The sequence below is a fragment of the Brugia malayi genome, assembly GCF_000002995.4.
Source record: "Brugia malayi strain FR3 genome assembly, contig: Bm_v4_ChrX_scaffold_001, whole genome shotgun sequence".
Lineage (NCBI taxonomy): Eukaryota > Metazoa > Nematoda > Chromadorea > Rhabditida > Onchocercidae > Brugia > Brugia malayi.
The window spans coordinates 7,213,000-7,231,243 of NW_025062479.1; the positions used below are offsets into that span (position 1 = coordinate 7,213,000).

The following is an 18,244-nucleotide window of genomic DNA, read 5'->3' on the forward strand; positions in this document are numbered from 1 at the left end:
ATTGGAACATTACCTTTAGATAGTAAACCAATCAGATATTTTAGCTTCCTGTGAATGTCATCAATTTTGAAATATCAGTGTTCCTGAACAGTCAGCAATAAGAAAAATTCAACTATGTAAATTAAAGATGTAAGGTTCTCACCAGTTAAACTTGGAAACGGTTGCAAATCAATCAGGCTGTTCCTGATCCTGAAGAATATAGCCCAAAGTAAGTTACAGATTATATGAAAAATATGATCATCGAAAAATATTACAAACATTTTTCACACAACGAAATGGATAATAATGAAAAACGTTTCATATGAGGATGAATTAGAATCATCATCTGTCTACTGCACTCGTTGAATGAGGATAATTATCTTTGGCTTATAATACAATAGTATTCCATGATTGGTAGCGATCAAGTAGCATCACAATAAGAGCAGATGTTGCAAAGGACATTGAACAAAAGCATGACGTTCTGTACGTACCAATACTCGACCAGCCATAATTGAATCAGGTTGCGCAAATACCACCTGAAATCATTAACACTATGCAGTAAAACTTCATCAAAAATTTTTAAAAAAACATTTAAATTTAGTCAAATGATAAAAGCAGTTCTGAGTTTACCTGGTCACGATAAAGTCTCATTTTGGCTTCAGGTATATGAACGTTTTGCCTGAGCAACATTGGCTGCTCACCAGGTTGCACCAATGCAACACAAGTACTTGGGAATGACATCAACCGATCTGTCCGATCACCTGTCTACAAATTATGTCTCAGTTGTTACAAAAAGTGATTAAAATATTTAGAACTTGAAAAAACGGAAAAACCCTAGACTATAGAAAAAGCTTATAACTACGCACTGAAATAAAAGAAAACCTTGAAACCATAGAGCCAGTCGGGATCCCCGTTGTCAACAACTTTTAATCGATCGCCTAAGCATAAGGCTGTGTCAGGTCCAGCTATGTATTCATGAATAACTACATGAGATCCTTGCAGAACTGCAAATAATAAAATTATAAAATCTGAAGATAAATTGAAAGCTATAACAGAATTTTGTAAATGCTGTTCGAAAAATGTACCATCTGAAGAGCTAATACGACGTGGAGTTAAGCGAGGAGATGGTCCTGACGACGATCGACTTCGTTCGCATTCTGATATGTCCCCAGAGCTATTATTGCAATGTAATAGTTTTGGTGTTAATTTGCTTCCTAAACATAAAATATTGTAAAATTTGAACAAAAGGTAAAGGAAGAAAAGAATTAAGAAAATGTTCATTTGTTGCTTATCAAATAACACGAAAATCAACGAAGATAATTTTGTGCTTCGAAAGATATATCGAGAAATACAGAGACGTCTTTTTTCAAGTTAGAAATTTAATCGGAAATAAGAATGTATTTTGAAAGACTGCAGAGACTGTATCATGTGATATGACGTTATCTTTTAATGTCGCAGGTAAATAAATAAAACCAGAAAGTGAATGAAAATTGCCAACTACACTCTCTCCACCGTAAGGTTTGCAGAAACAAACAAAATGCATGCTTGCAGAAATGAAGAAAATGCAACATGCAAACACTCTGTTCCTTTACCTTTGATAGGTACTAACCACAGTTCCTGACGGTGGTGAGAGGTACTAGGTGCAGAGACTGGGCTTCTAATTCACATGGCTCCTTGCCGTAGATTTTACCGCATTTATGGGGGTTTTGTAATCGCAACGTACCTATGATCATCTTTCAATATAAATTTTCTTTTTCAAATTCTTTTAACTTAATCAGTTTTATTCAGAGTTTTCAAAAGAACTAAATAAAAATGAAATGTGTAGATTTCTGTGGAATTTAAATTTCTATTGCATTCCTCTTTATTTTTAATAAAAAATTTGACAGAACAAATGTTATTTTGACGTCTTCTCAATCAGTACTATTAATGGCACATGTTTGAACTGATGCTCCTATTTGTAGACAAGAATAATGAAAGTATTTGCACACAATGAATATTACTGCTAAAGAATCCTTATTTATTGTTTGAATACATCAAATTTTAAAGGAAATTCTTAGAATTCTATCAGGTTCATTAGACTTACTTGAATAAACACCGCTTGTAATGGAAGGTGGTGAGTCAGCGCAGTCCAGAGACAACGATTTCATTTGTTTCTGTAACTTAGGCGGACGGCGCTTTCCTCCATTCATACCTGTAAACAAATTTAGTCTCCAATCGTTATCAGAATTTTGAAAAATGTTGAAGGTTTATTTTTACGAAAGACTAATTGGAGATAAGTTGATGAAACATAGTACTCATTTCAAAATAATATGTTAATTTCGTGAGAAAATAGCTATTTTGCAATCTCTTTGTATTTGTAGGAATTCTTTTTTCAGAAACAGTAACAATAAAGAATATTAATAATAATAATAATAATAATAATGTAAAAAATTTATAGTAAAGATAGTAACAAATTTTTATAAAAATTAAAATATATTTATTATCACTAATTATTATTATTATTATTAATTTCGAAAGGAATAAATACATTTCGTTGGCATAATATCGGCAGAAGTTTTTATTATATGACAAACTTAAGGCGAAATTGAGCAATTTTTTAAAATTTTAAATGACATTTGGGGTAAATGTGGAATTAATGGAAACAAAGACAGTAATGTAATAAGCAGTTTGAAGCCTGATCTGCTTCTCTCTGCTTTACGTTAAAATGTCTTTATTCCCTCAAAACTTTTTCAGTAGTCAACCTGGTATATTTTGGCACAAACTATTTCTTTCTATTCATTTTCTGCCTTTCTTGGCAGTTGCTGCAAAAAGTTGGTTGGAAAAACATGAACTTGAATTGGCATTAAAAAGTTAAAAATATTTGGCAGTCATTAGTTTCGTACAGTTAACATAAGACATACAACGATAAAAATTAAAGAAAAAAAAACTAAAATACCTGACTGATCCAGCTGAGGTGTTGAGCTGATCATAACTCCACGATTACAGCTTGCTTCGGCGTATCCGGAATCTTGCAAAGAAGCTTCTGACAAGTTTCGAGGTGACGGTGTAGCAGAATCAAAATTATGCGTTGATGAACCTCGTCGACCGTAAATTCCCGTGGCTTGCTTCAGTGCTAAGTATACCGGATCTACTGCATCTGTTTTAGATTATATTTACAAGCATGATTAAAATGATTGAGTGATCAGATGAAAACTGATTTAAGAAAGGAATTTATAACCTTTTTCTTGTTATTATAATAAATTTCTTAATTATTCACAAAAATTTTCGTTTCTGTCAAAGAAATTTTTTTACGTATTTGAACATAACAATTACATGGTTAAATTTTATTATTTGTTATAATTTTTTTATCTGAAGTTAATAAGAGATGGTAGATATAAATGAGTAGCGTAAGTGAGAAGGATGGGAAAGAAACAGGCGAAAAAGAGAGAGGCAGATGGAGATAACCATTCATAAAATTACAATAGTAATGAATTACCACTAGTTTTATTAGCTTTATGATTCATTTTCTGTACTTCGTTTTTTTATGAAAAATTAGAAAAATTGGATGTAATTAGTTTCTGTTTTAATATCAACACTAAGCAAGCAAGGAGAAATTCTTGTGGCTGGAGTGGTACAATCAATCAATTTTGGATTATATTGCTCTTCCTATCTAGCAGTTAAAAATTGCTAAGAAAGATTTGATTACAGGCAATATATTTTAACCAAAAATTTATTTATCTGATGTTTTTTTTTTGTTCTGATTGTGAGTTAGTTTATAAAAATTATTGAAATGGAATTCTCAAGCTGGTGGAACGCATTTCGACTACTGTGTCAGGAAATCAACCTGTGACTCTTCCCTTTGCAGTGAATCTACAACGGTATCAGCTAATATGTGTTTTTGTGCAATAAATGCTGTAACATATTTGTTTTTGACAATTCTAAATTTTAACTTTTGCTTGCAAAAAAGACACTTGTCCAATGCTGAAAGTTGGACAAATGTAAAGCATATTTCTCTTTTCAATCGGTTTTTGGTGAGCGCAAAAAACATCACTTCAGATAAGGAATCACACTCTCATGAGTCATTATTCATAAGTTTTCCTGAATGCAATCGGAAAACACTGAAAATGCTTTTAGATGTTTCTGAGATAATGCGCTTTCAGTTCTGCCTCAAAGTAGCAAAACATGAATTTCATTTCATGCTGCACTCTTTTCAAGCGAAATCCTAGTAAACGAATTTTCAACCGGGTCGAAAAGTAATCACCTATTGAATTAACTTTAGATCACAAACTACAGCATTAATGATACTAATCTAATTGTTTTAATTCGACTTTATTTTTCTTTTTTTAATTTAAAATTTATTGACTTAATACTTTATCTAGTTTCTACTTTCGATCTGCAGCATGATAATTGATCTAATTGTATGAGGATTGATGATTGATTTTTAGGATATTATGATTTCGTATATTTGAGAAATCTTCGTTGTTTTCCTCACAGTAAACATGAATCTTCCGTTTATTTTCGCGGTAAATATAAATCTTTCTAAACGCGTTCATAAGACTATTTTACATTATATTCAGTTGATCGTATGATAGTAGCAAACAAAGGATAAATATCCATTAAAAAATGTTTCATTCACAAGAACATGGATTGGCCAAAACTTTAAACTAAACATTGAATGTAGTGCAGCATATATAGTATCGGACAAGAAGTTGAACAGGATTGACATTTGAAATGAAATCAGTAAGAAAGAATTAAATAATCGTTCATCAGAAAAGAAGAAAATCGAATTACCATTTTTAATGTTTTCATAAACTTCCATCTTCTGAAACTACAGTGTCATTTTAACAAGGCTCTAAGATGTGCCAATAAATCGCACTTCTTATCTTATCTAGATAAAAGGTTGTATCTTTTTTTAAAAAATTATGTTGGTTAAATTTAATATCAATTAGAAACAACAGCTTGAAACATGTTGTTGTGCTGTAGCTTGACGCTCACCTATATTCGGTGTAAAATTGCTATGCTATCATCGGTAGAAGATGCTACTGAAAGATCTATTTATTGAAAAGTTTTGTTCCAGTGAGCAAATTATTATTTGTTATAAAACCTTTTATGAGAATATTAGACAGATTTTTCTGCTCATTTAATCAACCACTAACTCATTCAAAAATTTTTATTATACACTGTCACTGTTTCGGCATACTAGTATTAACTGGACCTCTATTCTGGATCCGTTGCTCCAACTCCTCTTAACTTTCTTCGTTGAAAGGAGACTCGTATCATTTTTTTCATTTCAATTATGACTTACCTCATACCTATCTACTGTCATAGCGTGGCTTTTATAAAACTTGTTTCAACCATAAGAATTTGTTCTAAACAGTTTTTCTTCTTAAGAAATAAACAGTGCATAGCCCTCGATATTCAGTCTGTATATTATCATACTTTACTCAGTTCAACAAAAACAGCCATCTCTTTACTTTTTTATCACTTTTTCACAATACTACTTCTTGCACTTCTTGTCATTTTAATTTTTTCAATTTCAGTATTTGTCGATTAGAACGTGACATATTTTTAATCAAGAATTCTTTTTTCCAAAAGTAATAGTTTAAAAATATTAAGCCTTCTATATGACTATAACATCTTTGATAGTTTTAGTAATGAACTTAAACAAATACCTACAAAGCTGTCTTAGATCAAACATTAACATTATTAAATAGACTATGTATTCTCAAACCAAATTTATATTACTTAAGGTTACAATATCACAACTGAGGAAAACTGTGCACTTTATCATGATATCCTTTTTAGCGTTTTACTACAGTGAAACTACATGAAAAATACGTCAGGTTAGATTAACATTACAAAGAATTATGTGCAATCAATTTCAAGAAAATGGAAAGTTTTGATATTATATATAGGAAGAAGAAATATTTTTTAATTTCTTCCAGTTAATGATATCAAAAAACAAAAAGCACTATCAACGGAGAATAGAAATGTCGAGAAATTTTTTGCTCAAATTGCTAGCCATAAACTTCTGTAATTTGAAGAATTTTTTGACTTACTTCTTAGTTCCGTTATTTGTGCTGTTTGCAGCTATTTGAGCCAAAAAATGAGGGGAGAAGAAAAAAGAGAGAAAATGAAGTATTTTAATAAAAAATATCAAAATAATCTATGCTTACAAAGAACGCAAAGATATTTTCAAATTTATTGAAGATTTTATGAACTCTACACTAAACATACTGTTACGAAGCGTCGCAAGATACACAAAAAAAACGGTTATGTTTTTGAATAGTTTACAAATAAAATTACTAATATAATTAGCATAAATTTATGTGAATAATATTTAGCATAGCACCAAACCTTATCGCTGCTATCTTTTCTATGTAACAAGTAATCCGTTAAATAATGAGAATAGGTTTTGCTTCTGTAGTTTATTGATTAATGCAGTCCAGAATTTATTTCTACAAACTTTCTCAAAGATATACACTACAGGGGACAAGAAGCTGGGAGCAACCGCGCATGTACTTAATTGGTATGAGAGAAGAATCGGGCAGAATCTATAATTTTTCCAAAAATCTATGTATTAAGACTACTTTTTTCAAAGCTAACAGGACAGTTTACAACCTAGCAATATCAGACTGGTGCTCTATTTGGATAAGCTATACTTAATTGCCTGCTAGATTTGAATTGATTTTGTCCAAATTCAATAAGAAAAAAGATAAAGAAAAGAAAAAAGATGTATTTTTCACAGAAAGCCATAAACTGGGAATCAGATATTTTCAGACGTTCCTATATTTATAGTTTCTTACCTACAACATTGTAGTTATCTGGCCTTTCTAGATAAGGCTTAGAATCATCAAGGACTAAGTTAGGCATCCACCTGGACGAACTAGTATATGCTAGAATAACTGCAAATCACTCCAAAAGAGACAAACGAACTTGTATTCTTATTTCATCTCTTTTCTAATCAGCACTTATCGGCTCATTGCCAGATATGTTTGACAAGCCTCTAGATTCTGGTTGTTATGGTCAAGAATACTGTTATCGAAATGTGAAAGCATGAAGTGATAAAGTCATGCCACACTCACCTGTTCATGACCCATAACCTAATCCTTTCTGCCAGATTACTATCATTATTTCAACTATAATGAACAACTGAATGGAGCTTATATCGAACTTGTTTGAAATTTTTAAGACATACACTGCTTTATAATTAATTACTCTAGGCATGTGTTGTGGATGTACACAGAGATAGATTTGACAAATTGATATTTAAACAATAATAATATTAGATGTAAGTTAAAAAAAAAACCTCTGGAAGGTGTCGATTCAATGAAATGATTGTTGTGTTTCTGAAAATGAGTTGTTAGTTTTGATTTCTAAAAAAAAGAAATACTTTACTATTCTGACAGATCTTTACTTCCGAAGCTGACAGCAACGATCGCTCATTCAGTTGTATGAATTTCAATGGGTGAATGTGATATACAGACAATTCACTTGACAAATGATTCAATATTGCAGCTAATGCTACTGATCGTCTTAGGTAAGAAAACCAGCGATTAAAAAAGGACAGCGTGAATTTATTAGTGGCAAAGAAATTTTTTTTTTTCACTCTTTATAGGCACATTTTGAAGACAGTAAAAGCTAGAGAGTGCACTGATCGAGATGACTATCTCTCTGTTGTTTGCTGAGTAGTCATGGAAGACAGGAAAGAGAAAAAAGCTTACAGTGTGATGACTTCTGTCCAGTACTTATGACTGCTACTATCTTTTCTCTCAAATGTAGCAATCTAAAGTAAAAAGACGAGCCTCAATTTTTGCAACAAGAGGTGGATTCTTCAAACGATGCAGTGACTGCATAACGCGAAACGCGGATGTCCATTTATGACGCAATTTGGTTTGTACTGCAGGCTCAGTTGTGGCGAGAACACCAGAGCCCTCTCCGAATGATGCCACATCCAAATCCATTTGTTTATTTCACCTTAAAAAAAAGTTAAGTGCAGAACGTTCGTGTTAAACATGCACTTATCACTCATATAACATCATTATTCAATTACATGTTCCTCTTAATTGCTTGGAAAGACTGACTTTTCCTCGATCATCCCTTGTTCATTATATTTCCTATCCGATAATGTTGAAATTCGTCACGTTATTTATCATTAATACATAATAAAGAAAAACAGATAACAAATTTAAGAAACAGTATCCTGTAATCAAGTTTAAAGACAAATTTCTGCAATTATAGGATTAAATAATTGAACTGAGTGGACAAACAGAAGTTTTATTCTGTCATGATTGTGAGTCCATTTCATTTCATTTCAGTTCTGTGAAGTAAAGGACAACAGTTGGCACATTCGCAGAAGTCAGGAATTTCCACCAAAAAAATGTCTATAAATCAATACCGAAAATGTATGATAATTCACAAGTTGAGCTAATAATTGTCAAGCTGGTCAAAATTCTATATCACACTCAGCAATGAAACAAAATATAGTAAAAAATTTCTGCAACTAATATTTAAGTCATTCATCTTGGTAGAAATAATAGAATTTAACAGCAATGAGCAATATATAGAAAGAAACAAAGAAGAACAGTTTGAAGTTCGAATTTGTTTCAGCTAAGACAAAAAAATCAGAAGATGAATGTATGCTTTTCGTCATGTTAATTGATTATGCCGAAAATTGTGAAACAGTAAAGAGTACTTCAAATTACTGAACATTTTATCATAAACTCAGATGCGAAATTTCATTTGAAAGGAATTTACACAGCGCTGGTGAAAGGTAGTAGCAGTGAAACGATTTAGTTAAAGGAAATCCATTCCATTTTTATATTTAATAGATCTTTTTGTATGTTAATCAAATTTACTTTATGAGCTAAACACATTTCCCGTCTATTATTCCTTTCTAACCAAATATTTCTATTAACTGCTATCCCATAAAAATTTATGCAGTTTTTAATGATATAATCAACTGAAATGGAAACCTTCAATGCAAGAAATTGTCATTTTAAACAGTTCTATGAAATGAGCAGTTCTCTGTCTAATAATAGCGGCAGGAATTTAGAACTGCTGGATTGAGGTATGAATGCTCAGTTATACTCTTCATTACAAGTTTCATTTGCGACAAAGTAAACGCTTTTATTCACTTTACTTTCTTATGCAGCAATGAGTGACTCTTCTTTCTTGTTTGACTTATTCTATTAATCGCTAGATTGATGCAATCAAATAAAACAACCAAACATAAAACTTTTTAGTTTACTGGCCAAAGAACAAAACAAAGAAAAAAAATGAAAATAAGTGATTAATAAAATGAACAGATATAATTGGGAAATGGGTAAAATATTTCAAGATAAGTCAATATGAAACACAATGAGCAACTGCAAAACTGGATTTTATTAACAACGCCATATTGTCCTACTTACTAAACTAAATGCAGTAAATAACAAAAAAGAAACGAGAAGCTCTCATTGATCACAATTCAGTAATCAGTGTTGAACTCGTCCTTCACTGATGCCAAACTCATTTAAACTTCGGAACTGTCAGCATGAATTATAATGATTTTTTTTTTTTACACATCTAATCAGTCTAAAAAACTTTTAATAGCATGTTGAATAAAATCGAACTCAAATGTTATCGGGAAATAAGATATTGCTGGAAATAATTTAAATGATGTTAGTGATCTGAGAAATATGACAAACGAAAAGAACATGCGCCTATAGAAATCCATATTCTATTCTCAGGCATTCTAATTAAGCTTATTTGTTCCGTATCTACAATTCCGAAATTAGAGAAATTTAAGCTCTCAAAAATTTGAAAAAAAAAATCATTAAGCTTAGCATCAAAGCAAAAAACCGCGGGAGATGCTACTTAGTTTATCATTCGTTTCTGAGCAATTTCCCGTTTTTATCAAGTACCAAAAAAAAATCTCTACTTACTGCAATGAAAAGAAATATACAGAATTTTGATACAGAGTTTACAAATTATATATATTTATTGTCCGTTGTATGAGCTATCCGTAGGTTTTAAATCTTGTTGTTAAGACATGAAATAGGACTGCGACTTGGCTTATATATTTGCCTGCTGATTGTCCTATTCGTTTCTATAGGAACAAAAAATAAAAACTGTTGTGGGAGATACATCGAGGCGTACTGGAATGTGAAGTGAATCTTCTCATTTCAAATGATGCCATTTTTCATTTAAAGGTGATCAGCACTGATGATGAAACAAAGCTGGAAAACCAGTTTTAGCAGCTCACTGAAAAAAAAAAGGCTTTGACTGATAAGTGTGTCTTATTTCTCTAAAAAGGACCCAACTTGAAGTGCATAGACTTCCTTTCCAAGAGCTGCTAACAGTCCATTAAATAATGTAATATGTGGACATTATTGTTGCAGTTAATTCTAAGAGTAGAACATAGAAACATGATGGCAGTGCCAGTTTTCACATCTTTGGGAAAGTGCTTTCTTATAAAATATCAGAGAATTTTCAATCTTCTTCAGCTCTACTTACCATTAATTTTGTCCTCTACCTTCATTTATAATTCAAATTCATAGTCAAACATTTAAAAAGATCCATTGAAAATAATGCTTTTAATCAGCAAAGTAAGGTCAGTTGTTGACTTAATTACTATGGTTAACGAGAATGTCCCACAACGAGAGATACGTATTTTATTCGAAAAATATGCAAAAAAATACCTGCGTTAAAGCACTGACTACAGTAATTACAGCGTATATCTATCTATGATAAGTTTTATATCAAAACTTGACATTATAATTTGATGAGTTGTAATTGATACTGAACGAGATGCTGCTGCTTTAGTGTTCATTGCGTCATCATTTTATGGCGGTATATAGAAGCAAGGCATGAACAGATACATTGTTTGAACATTCTTCAGTTAACTAATAGATTAAATTTGTTGAATTCTAATAATTGATCTTTCCTTGGTCCAACCACTATGAAGAATTTTTTAATCTCAATAAATACTCTAATCACTAGTGAGAAATAAGCTCAATAACTTCAACAAACTGTGCAAAGTGCTTGGTGCATGCTAACAACATATCGAAAGTCAAAGCTTGGTGTGAATTTAGGATGATATAATTTTCTAACGAATCATTGCTTGCATAAAGAACAAGCATCCCCAACATTTATCATCGACTTTATTGAGACGTTTCTTTTAAAAAATTGAATGGAATAGAAAATTAAGATTGGCTAATATTTGTAGACAAGTCAGTGTTTTATGATCAGATTTTTTTTTTTTTTTTATAGGAAATAAAAAAAAATACTCGTATAAATCATGAGTTTCTGTTCATTTCATTCTTTTTAATATTTTCAATAACATTATAATATTTCATGAAAAAGTTTTAATTTGTTTGATGTGAAACATTTCCAAAGTAATTCATCACTAGAGAAGTTCTGAACGGGGATAGATTTAACAAAAAAATGTAAAGAATTCTGGCAATGTTCTATACATATCACAAAAAAGCGATATAGAAGCAAATTTGAAATTTAAAAAAGATGTAACTAAATCAAGCAGTCATATAAACGACTTTGTCCAAAAATTTATATTTCGAAAATTTTAACTATTAGACGAGAAGACAGAAAGATTTAAAAAAAAATCGGTTATAGCTGCAAGTAACTGAACGGATAACGAAATGTTTTCGATGATTCGAAGGAAAATAAAGGCATTTTCTAATATCAATGTATAATATAACTTAAAAACAGCAGTTATATACAGACTGGTTTTACTCTAAACAGATAAGCATTCAGCAAAGACATTTTCAGGGAAATAAATTAGAATAAATTAGCAAAGAGACAAAAGAATATATCTCGTTTTTCCTTTCATTTTTAATGAATACAATGTCACAATCAATGTGCAGAAAGCAAATCTTAAATGAGGAGAAGCAAATGAATGAAATTATGGAATAGTCTGAAGTTATTATGATAGAAAGTAATAGAAATCATGGGAAAGTGAACTAAGATTAGACAGCTGGAAATTAAAATATGCAATTGTAACTTACCTGAATTTGATTTCTTTTAAAATTTATTGAAAAAAGAAAACTGCAAAATGATTCAAAAACAACTAAATTCACATATCTTGTTTTATGCTCCTAACCGAAAATATCACGAAATCCTCTCGGTTAACAGTTTGAGAGGTGTTAGCTACGCAAATCATCATTTCCAAGAAATCGTGTATTCCATAAATTTCCTAAATATTGTTCACTTTGTTCTCGACATACAATTGAGTCAAACAGATTACCAAAGTGTAGACAAAAAGTGATAAGCAGTTGTGTGTCCACATCATTACCAACAACATGTCTAAGAATAAAACAGAAACATCGATTGTTATAATGTGTTAACTGGGATATTTATTTATAAATTTACCGTTCATTTTAAAGGATAACTCCCAAAAAATAGAAACTCGATGACGTCAAAGTATCTCTATAAATTGGATGAAAATGACTGACATCTGCGTCACACCATTTTAAAATAAATTTTTTAGATACTGCTGTTTGTAACTTACTTGCCGGGGTAAAATATAGCCAGTTGACAGACTGGCGTTTATTCATAGAAACTACTTTTTTCATCGGTCTTTGTTCTTGCTACATACAAAAGTATATTGGTGAAGAAGAAAGTCGAGATTAGCTTTTATTCTGATGCATAGAATCCCTGGGGAACTACTTCTATAAAAAAATTCATTCTACAAGTATATTTGTTAGATTTTGAAAGACTGGCCTTAGATATATTAAAAGATCTGCAGATTATTTGGCAAATTTTTCCACGGACGGAAATTGTAGCGCTACTTTTTTTCGTTAAAAATATGAAATAAGCTTAGTGACATTGGGATGCTTGGAATTTGATTTTGTATGTCTGATTTCTAAGTAAAAATGTGTCTAATAAGCGATTATGCATTTATTTGAAAATGCATTAATAAAATTGTATTATGAACTTTAAAAAGGAATCACTGAGTTTTATATTCATATATCCATGAAAGGATAAATTTTCTTTTTTGATTTGCCTACTTTTTCTGCTTTAAAAATCGACCAGAAGGGCTTATCTCTTCATTGAATATGTTTTTGTATGAAACTTTAAATAGCAATACACTTTGGATGTTACTTAAATGTGAAATACGTAAGAATATTTAGCATTCATCATTCTGGCAATGAAATGATTAAATATTTTAACCAACAATCAAATGAAGAGAATAATCATGCTTTCTAAAATAAGAAACTTGAACAGCTAAATTTCTGATTTTATTGATGATTGACATTTGTAAGGATAAGTGCAAATTGAATTATTGTAAAAAGGATTTAACAGTGATGCACTTTAAGGAAGAATTAACAAGCCATTCGAGGTTTCGCCTTGTCAGAGTATTTGGAATGAATATTTCTTCGATAATCATTATTTAGTCGGCGAATTTCCTTGTCCTTTCTTTTTTTTTTTTTTTTTTTTTTGTTTTGTGCTTATGAAATGTAACAGTTGCTTCAACATTTACTACATCTTCTTTAGTAAAATTAATGATGTCGGAAAGCATTTCACAGAGCAAAAAGAAGCAAGAAGAAAGACAACGAAAGGACCAATTGCGCAGAATTATGAGCAAAATTATGAAGCAACTTAAGGTCTAGCAAAGAAAGGTTATCGGCTGACTGGGATTCTCGAAATACTTATTTTAATCATTGAAGTCTTTATGACCGATGTAAATTTTTAAATCTTTCCACTCACTCTTCAAAAAACGGTAATAATTGGTAATGACATGACCAAACAAGTAGAAATGCTTTCTATCCAATTCAACATCTTTATTTAAATACATGTCGATCAAAATATTACTAAATGCGTGCGGCAGATACATTGATGAAACGAAGAATTAACCAACTAAATGTTTACCTTAAATTATTCCACGCAAACGGCAATTATTCGGTGAAGGAAAATATAGTTCTAATATAAATAATATTTCGGAAGATTGCAACGTAACGACAAGCAAAGGAATATGGAAAAAATTCTTTCAGCATGATAAAAAATGTCAAAAACTTAATGTTTTGTTTGTAGAAAACGCAGAAATGAGTTTCTCAGTGTGTTTGTGGAACAGTGATTTAAAATTAAAATTTTGATGCATATCAGGTTTATTCAATTATTTGCAATAACCAGAAATGCGCAAGAAAGATGAAGCATTCACGAACTCTACTAACTATATCAACCTGGTCATAATAGTATTTCTTTGCTAAAGTAATGAAAAATTCATAACTAACTTGGCTTCATACAAATCCAAGCAGACTTGGATATTAACATTTCTTCTCCAACTTAAAAATGCAAAGAAATCTTCAACAAATCGAAAAAAGAAACGTAAAAACGATGTGAGAATATAAATGACATGTAACGCAACGTTTTTTCTTTTGTTTCGTTATTTATTCCCATTTGGAAGTTGGTCGTACTCATTCACGGCAAATAGCATGGCTTGGGGTTGACTTCAAAATCATAGAAATGAAGAAAAAAGAGGGTTCATAACAAAACAATGACTTTGGCACTAGGCATACTCCAGTGTGATTTTCAAACATTAAAAGAGTTTTTCGAGCATCTATTAAGCATTATTACTTCTTTTTGCGCAGTGGAAAAGACAAGATAAAAAATCGATCTAATATTAGGAATATTAAACAGAAGAGAGGAAAAAGGACATGTCTTCGATCGCATTTTCAACTATTTCTGCAGTTGTTTTACCTAACTTTTAAAATTAGAATCAGTTCAACAAGCCGATCTCTTTCCTAATTAGTGTTTTAATACTCAAATCGAGATATCTTGAAAATACATTGATTTTTCCCTCCATCTAATCGTCCTTCCTTATGCACACGTGGCTCTCTTCTCTCATCATCGACCTTTTTCTTATTAAACGAACATCAGAGAATCTGATTTCCACTAAAAATCCAGTAATGATGACCATGTTTCTTAACTGAAACAAATATGTAAGAATTCCGTACTCACCCATTCTTGAAAGCAACATAAAATCCTAATTTTTCATAAAAATCACACCTTAACTAAGCTATTTTGCTTAATAATTTGTCTATTTTCTACTGTATTATGAAATTAACTACAAAAAAAAATTTTTTTTCTCACTGAAAATATTTCGATTGCTTGTGATCAGCACAGGATTTTTTCTATTCTCAGGCTAAAATTTCTGATACTTTGGAGATACAATATAAACTGCTAGGAAACTTAGCAGATGAAATTTGTAGAATAAATTTTTACGAATTTTTGTACGGTACTACGCAAAAGTTAAATTATTCTGAAATAAGGTCTTAGGGAAAAATGGTGACCTTGAATAAACTTAAAATCATCTAACTGCAGGATAGTGGCAGTTATAACTTACCACGTATACTTCTTGTTAAATTAAACAGGTAATATGAAAGGACGGAATAGAGAAGTTATATATCGTATTGGCCTCTCATACCCCCTTTTTGTCAAAATCACTTATAGTGTCCTCTTTTTTTGCCATGATTGGATTCAATCAATACTATGATCGCCAAAGCTAGTTAATGGAAGCAGTAGTAACCGTCACAAGAATGACATTCAATATTCAGTTTCCTTTTCCCAAATCGTGAAAAGAAATATTACTTATACATTAAAGCTAACGGACAAAGTGCGATTTTGAGTGTTTCATTGATGATACGGACTGCATGAGAAAGTGGGAAGTTTATCAGAAATTGAAAGGAAAAAAGGAGCTTAAAGATGAAAAGTTGAAGTAGGAAGTGTTGCTTAAGCTATTTGGTTGTGTCTAGATTTTGCTTATGCTACTTTAAAATTCTTCACAAGAATTAGCGTTAAAATTACTTTCTAAAATATTATAAAACTTCATTTCAATAGCAAAACATTTGACTCAGGCTTTTTTCCTTGGAATTTGCATAAGCTGTTTTAAAATTTTTAGCAAAAATTGGCTTTTGTAGTCATGACTTTTTTTTTGTAGATTTTATCTGATTTCCCAATAGTCAAGTATTATCACCTCATTAATTTGCAGCTCTAACTTTTTTTACGGAATGATAAGTAGACTCTATTTTATAGAATAAGAAGCGTTGCTTGTTCTTTCTCGGACAGTGACTCCTCCTGCCTTGCAACCCTATTCCACGTTAGAAGAATCAGAAGTAAGCTCGTCAAAGCCCCCTTCTCAATTTAAGCTAGAGTCCTGCAGTAAGCTGAAAACTGTTCCCTACCTCCACTACACTTTAAATCTCAACGATCTCATTAATCTTTATCGTGTGAAGATATTGTCGACGACTGTTTTCTTTCGCCGTTCATGATAAATTCCAAAAAATATTTTTTAACGTTTCACTAATTTTCACGTCTTCCAATAGAGTTCTGTTTTAGAGAGCTTTCTTTTTCTCAAAAAAGAATCTTTTTCTTTCTATTTTACAAAAACTTTGCTATTCCATACTCTAGCATTCTAACAGGCTTAAATCAAAATAGGGATAAGCGTTAACAACTTCAATAGTGACTTTGACTGCACAATTATAAAAAGTTCAAACTAATAATTTTAATAACTTCGTTATTACTTATTAGCGAGAATGAGAATGAAAGTGTTTTAGAATACAAATAAAATAAATATCCGTAAACTAACTTATAAAGATCTCATCTTCTAGACAGTAACTAATATTGCTTCAGATAGGAATTATATTATCGGCGATGCAAAACGAGGAAAATGGCTCACATAAATTATTTGGTAATTGTAGACAGAAAAAATAATGGGATAGAAATTAATTATACGAATAACAAAGAAGAAACTATGTCAACGTGCAAGATATCACATATGCAAACAAAAGTTTTCAATGGGATCTATCTCGAAATATTTTCTAAAGGATACAATGAGAATTGTATAGTATTGTCTTTCCTTTTAGGTACCTCAGAAGATTACGACGTTGCTGGAATTTCAATTTTTAAAAATATGTCAAGTGGAACTTTCATGACAGTGTCCTCTTTCAACATATTGGCTCAGTCAGCATTTTCTAACTAACAGAATAAATTCTAAAGATTTCGCCAAAAAAATTCTTTGTGAGAGATCCTTGTTTTTTAACTTCATTCCGAAAACCTAACATTTCCTTGAAACATTTTTTTTTTTTTTAAGAACAAGAAATATTGGGTCTGTGTTTACTCTTTCAGTTCAAAAATTTGTATTCAACGAACTGATACCCTATCAAACTATGATAAATTATGGTGAAACCACAGTGCAGTTGAAAATAAAAGAAAATTTGAATTATCTACTCCGCAAATGCTTTGAGATGAATTGCGCTTATTTGGCATTAATTAAATTAGTGAACTATTATGTATTATTTTGCAACAAATTAATGTCATTTTTTGGCTTAGTAAAAGCAAAACTATAAATAGATATATAATCTTCAGTAGGGAGGAAAAGCAAAATAAAGTAATACGAATGTCAAGTTTATTTAGACTTGAAAAATAACTATGTAAATGAAGATCAAAAGTTGACAGATAGTTATTTTCAATGAAAATTAACTTTCTGAATGGCTATGAACTAATGAAGCACGCGGATTTTTGTGCGGATATTTTCATTTTCTACTACGACCAACGGAAATCACCCGATTTTGAAGTTAAAACTGACTCGATTCTTTAGTTAATAAGTGAAAACATATACAAAGTTAAGCATAACCTATTTGAATGCTCAGATTGAAGATATTTTTCCAGTTCGGGCAAAAAGTGCAAAACCATTAAACATGTATTTCTTTCATTTCATCCATTAATCATTCTATCTATTGCAAAAATACTTCTCCAATTAAGGTTTTAAAAGGTTCTCAATTCATTTTTAATAACTTAACAATATTATGAGCATGCCATTATGGTGTCCTTTCTTCTATTCAAATATGGTTATGTTACATACCAAATCAAACATATTTAAATGGAAAGAGAAAATAAATCTTTTAAGAGCAAAAAAGTTTTTGCATTTATCAAAAGTGAGACCGATAGCTATCAGCAAAAATGGGACTCATTAGGAACATTCATAATAGAACTGCTTTTCGAATATGTATCATTTCTCCGTCAGTTCACCTATTATTTTCTCTTATTAAGTCAATAAGTGTTTTAAAATTAATGAGAAATGATTTACTAATGAAAACTTTTTGAACATAAAAAAAAAACGAGTCATATACTAAGAGGTACTGATATGAGATGAAGTAAAATCAGCTGTCGTTTCAGATCATAAATATTTAAAATTAATATACTGCTTCTGTTTAATTCATTTTTATTCTTTTCTTTCATTTAATAATTATTTAATTGCAGCATTTTTAAAATTAATATGCTGTTTATT

General features: G+C 30.7%; 1 protein-coding gene across 1 annotated transcript; it reads right to left on the reverse strand.

Moving 5' to 3' along the window:
- Window positions 1–410: 410 nt before the first annotated feature.
- On the reverse strand, window positions 411–7,922 carry Bm3449 (Uncharacterized protein; the record flags this gene model as incomplete). Its single annotated transcript, XM_043073962.1, has 8 exons — window positions 411–515; window positions 610–744; window positions 862–983; window positions 1,065–1,193; window positions 2,063–2,170; window positions 2,915–3,115; window positions 7,268–7,307; window positions 7,779–7,922. The coding sequence occupies 8 exons, from the start codon at window positions 7,920–7,922 to the stop codon at window positions 411–413; spliced, it is 984 nt and encodes a 327-aa protein (XP_042929896.1).
- Window positions 7,923–18,244: the final 10,322 nt, after the last annotated feature.